Below are 4,772 nucleotides of genomic sequence, written 5' to 3' on the forward strand. Positions count from 1 at the left end.
AAGAGATTGGTACTACTAGTACAATATCATCATGCCTTATGGGTGTTTCATACTTCATGGAGGATAAGATGGGGCATCAAAAATTATTTTATGTCCACAGATTGGACATGATGGTGGACAGAGATTTGGTGCACATGAGCTCCAGTGATCCCTTTTCAGAAAAATAATTAAAAATCATATTTTTAAGTTCTAGAAAAATTTGAAAATAAATCATGACGTAGTTAGTATTGTATCCCACAAACGTGTAAATTTTCAACTGAAAATAATGTGTATTTCGGGCTGCACAAAAATAACAAATATGTGGATCTGAGTATAGTGATTCAAATCTACAAAAAAATTCAGAATTTGTTATTTTTGTGTAGCTCAGAAAACAAAACATTTGCAATTGAGATTTTATACGTTAGTGGAATACATCATTGGCTACCTTTAGAATTCTACTACATAATTTTTTGAAATATATAAATATAATTTTCGAATTTTTTAATACACTGAGATCACTGGTGCCCATGATCCAAAAGAGCTTTTCGCATGATGTAGGCCTATGATCATGTTGCATGGGACTACCTCAGGGAACTTCGATCAAGGTTGGTCTTGAAGGGAGATGGTCGTCAATGGTGCATTATTGTAATGTTGTTTAATGTGCAGACATTACTGCAGAAGAATTTAAACCGGCACTGCGTCCCAATTTCAACATATATGTTTCTTTTGACAGCTCAAGATTGTGAAGCCAAGGAGAATTCAGAAATTTGAGTGATATCCAGCTCGCGTCATCAGCATCCCCAGTCAACCATCTTTTATTCGTACAGGGAACCTACTGTTCATTGTGTCCGAAGTCCAAAATTGATTTTAAGTATATTTCCATCCTAAAAATATGTGTCTTAGTTTTGTCTAGATAGATATAGGTGTACTAGACATATTTTAGACGGAGGGAACTTTTGAAAGATAAGATGGTGGAAAAGGAACAGATCTCTTGTGTGCAGTAAAAAAAAAACGTTGATCAAGTGTCCAACACAAAATAACTCCAGCATACTACATGCCTTGTTTTAAGCTAGCCCAAAACCTAAGAATTCCCTTGCAAACACGTGGCGTTAATTCCACTCTATGAGAATAAGGCTAAACCACAGGCGCAGCAATGCAAACATTATGTTGTAAAAGTAACAGCAAGAGTGACAACTGACAACGTCAATATCAGAAGTAGGAGATGCCTCACATATTAACTGCAATAGCTAAGTTTGCAACGGGATTAGCTTGCACCAATCAGTGTGATAAAGCAATTTATCAAAACCATTTGAAAGAGGAAACGTAATGTGCAACAATATCTTGCAACAGTTGGTACCAAAACTTAATCTGGAGAGCACAATTGCACCTAAACCTTACCAGCAGGACAATGTTGAAGGAATGAAAAGGAAATTGAGGCCATTATCCATACAATACCAGACAGATCAGTACTCCAACATAAATACGAAGTACCAACTACTACACCTGAATTTTCTCAGGCATATCAAGCACCAATTCAGCACTGGTTTATGTCATATGAGATCAGGTTGACTTGGTACTATCCCAGATGAAGGACTAACATTAACTCAATCTTTAATTGACGGGCAAAAATTATACCCTTCTCTCAAAAAAATTGGAGTCATAGTGGATGAACTTAGCACAATTGTATTGATGTACGAGATGTTACACGACATGAATCTAAACTGGATTCTCCGCTTAAGAAAATAAAAAATCCAAACAGCAAATAGAATTTGATACTTGATAGAATGGGATAGTACTTGGTCCAAATTTGGCTTAGATACTATTTATAGTTTGAAGTTTCAATTTCTCATTACTGCTTTTCAAGCTACAGTATGAATTGTGTTCGAGAATTAATCACATGATAGATGCTATCTGTAACTATGTCCTAGTTTTTTCAGAAATTTTCATCTATTTGTATGCATAACTCCTAGTTGCAGGCAGGGCAATGTTGACCTATTTGTATGCAGAAGTAGATTTAACTGATCATACTACTACACTAGGTAGAAAAATTCTACTTGCCACTACAGTTCAATATGTCACAATAACCTAGCTAGAAAGGGGAAAAAACTGAAGGCATGAAATAGGAATTTGAGTCCCTCGTCCATCCACTACAGTTCAATGAGCACATAGTCCAAGAAGTAGTGATTTGACATATTAAGCAGCAATTCAAGACTGATTGACATCGCAAGCAGCAGCTATACTAGAAAGGGACAACCAAATAAAGCATGTTGACAGCGACGAGCACAAGAGCACAGAAACATGTTGATGATAATGCGGAAGCAAAAGGGACAGGTGGACACAGAGAGAATAAACAAATAAGTTGGTCACTCTCAGCAGCAGTCAACAACACTAAACATCCATTGTGCACAGACACACACAGACTGATCTGGATTAGTAGCTTACAACACATAACACTGGGCAACACTAAGCCTCGAAGGAACAATTAGCAGCACGAAGGAAGCAGAAATCGAAGAGCACGGTGCCTGCCTGCCTGCCTAAGATCTTACCGCCGGAGGAGAGCCGGGTGGTGCCTACTTGGCCTTGGGCGGGCGTCCGCGTCCGCGCTTGGCTGGCGCGGAGCCGGACGCGTCGGCGGCAGGGGCCTCCTTGACGACCTTGGCCTTCTTGGGCGCGGGGCTCTTGCCTGCGGGGCGGCCGCGGCCGCTCTTGGGCATGCCGGCGGTGGCCTTGGCGACGGCCTCGGCGACGGGGTCCTTGGCCTTGGCCGGGCGCCCGCGGCCGCGCTTGGGCGCGGTGGGGTCCTTGGGTTCCTTGGGCGGCGGGCGGGGCGCGCTGGGGTCCTTGCGCGGGCGGCCGCGGCCCCGCTTCGGGGTGGGCTCCGCGGCGGCGGCATCGGCGGCGGCGGCGGTGGCGGCGGGCTTGAGGTAGTTGTTCTTGACGAAGGCGAGCTTGCCGCCCTCCTTCATGCTGGCGAGGTTGGCGGTGAGCAGCGAGGCGTGCGCGGGCGGCAGGTTCTCGTAGTTCTCCTCGATGTAGGTGGAGATGGCCGTCTTGTTGGAGCCGCTCTTGTCGTCCAGCGCCTCGATCGCCGCCAGGATCATCTGCGAGGGAGAGGAGAGAGGGCGCACGCTGAGGCCGCGGACAAAGAGACGGCAAACGAATCTAGGGCAGAACGAATCTACGTACGGCCGGAAGGAAGGCGTGAGAAGAGGAGGAAAGTTTACCTCGGGGTAGGGCGGGAGGTCGCCGGACTTGGGGGAGTCGTCGTTCGCCATGGCCGTGGGTGACGGCTACAGCAGGCGCGCAGGTCTGGGGCTAGAGTGGAGGCGCGGGGGAGGGGGGAAATTTTTCGGATTTGGATCCGGGGAGGGAGACGAGGACGGCGGAGGCAGTAGATAAGAAATGCGCGAGCATGTGCCGCGGAGTCTGGAGGTCTACGACACGATGCTACCTCCGGTCACCGACGTGTGGGCCGCGCGTAGGATCAGGCCCACCTGGCGGCGTGGTAGAATATGGTGTGGAGAGTGCGGGGAGGTTGGTGGTGGATCCTGGAGCTGATATTAATGCCATCCTTGAACGCCTTTCTCGATGGGTGTGCGGGAGGCGGAGACCGGCGGATGGACGGCGGGATTGGCGCCGTGGTGACGGATCGGACGGCGGAGAGGCGGGTAACAGCTGGCTGTGCACGCGGATCGGTGACGTGGCGAGGCGCACGCGGCTCGGCGCTTTCCTTTTGTTGGACCTGTCGTCGCCTGGCGCGGGGGAGCGGGAGCGGGCTGGCTTTTAGCTCGGGGGAATGACCAAACTGCCCACTCGCGCTCCAACGGCCATTTCTTTGCCCTGGCTGGCTCCAGTCCAAAGCTGGAGTACTGCTCTCGGATTGACTACGCTCATCCATTCAATGGGTTCCCTGCACTCGTACCTACGTTCCTCAGTGTTGAATTGGTGCAATATGCCTCAGAAAATTCAGGTGCAGTACGTAGTAGCTGGTCCATGGTATATAAAATTCAGGTGTTGTATTTAAAATGTCGAAGAAGTGACAGTATGTCTGATATAGGATGTATAATGCCGGATATTCAATTCGGGTGCATATCCTATCTCTACCAAAAGTTATATTTTGAACTGTCAACGAATTTTCTAAAAAAAAATATACATGTACATTTCCATAATATATGTGTGTTTGTCAAGTTTCACGGAAAATAATATTTGTATGGTCTATATAAAAAGAGAAAGGCTATCTTGTAAAAGGCCTTATTTTTATCACTGAGTTTTGTCTTTTTTTAAACACACCACATGATAAGTCGGTTTTTATGAAACAACTTTGTGAGCGCGTAGCACGTGAAGATGTACGTGCAATTTTTTTGTTTATTTTCTAAAAACCAAAATATATATAAGATACATTTTAAAAAAAAGAGCATATGCTCCCATGTTTCAAAACACCACTCCGTATAACGGCCTCAAATTTCTTTGTTATGTCCCTGCAAAAGAAGTTCTCCAATATATTGCATCGTACTTAAGTTGTCTTGCCAAGTGGAAATATTCTTGTTTGGGTGATGAAGATGTTTGTGTGCTGCTATGAGCTGCTGCTTGCTAGGTCAGTCAGTGTTGAGTTGGTGTTAAATATGTTGAAGAAAATTCAGGTGTAGTAGTTGGTCCTTAGTATTTATTTAACATGTATAAGCATTTATTTGTCTGTTATAGGATGGATAAACGGATAATGGCCTCAGTTTCCTCTTGCAAGACATCAAAAAAAATGTTGTTATGCTTTTTTGACATGATCTATTATTTTTAAT

General features: G+C 45.2%; 1 protein-coding gene across 1 annotated transcript; it reads right to left on the minus strand.

Moving 5' to 3' along the window:
* Window positions 1-2,509: 2,509 nt before the first annotated feature.
* Window positions 2,510-3,331, minus strand: LOC124658271 (HMG-Y-related protein A-like). The gene is made up of 2 exons (XM_047196650.1): window positions 3,204-3,331; window positions 2,510-3,080 (listed from the first exon to the last, which is right to left on the minus strand). The coding sequence occupies exons 1-2, from the start codon at window positions 3,252-3,254 to the stop codon at window positions 2,550-2,552; spliced, it is 582 nt and encodes a 193-aa protein (XP_047052606.1). The 5' UTR covers window positions 3,255-3,331; the 3' UTR covers window positions 2,510-2,549.
* Window positions 3,332-4,772: the final 1,441 nt, after the last annotated feature.

This window comes from Lolium rigidum, chromosome 5, assembly GCF_022539505.1.
Source record: "Lolium rigidum isolate FL_2022 chromosome 5, APGP_CSIRO_Lrig_0.1, whole genome shotgun sequence".
In the NCBI taxonomy this organism is placed as follows: domain Eukaryota; kingdom Viridiplantae; phylum Streptophyta; class Magnoliopsida; order Poales; family Poaceae; genus Lolium; species Lolium rigidum.

Excerpts from the sequence above, each read along its gene's own strand:
- LOC124658271 (XM_047196650.1), bottom strand. The coding sequence starts at position 3,254 with ATGGCGAACGACGACTCCCCCAAGTCCGGCGACCTCCCGCCCTACCCC. Across the intron at positions 3,081-3,203 it reads ACCTCCCGCCCTACCCCGAG|ATGATCCTGGCGGCGATCGA; the intron begins GTAAACTTTCCT and ends TCTCCCTCGCAG.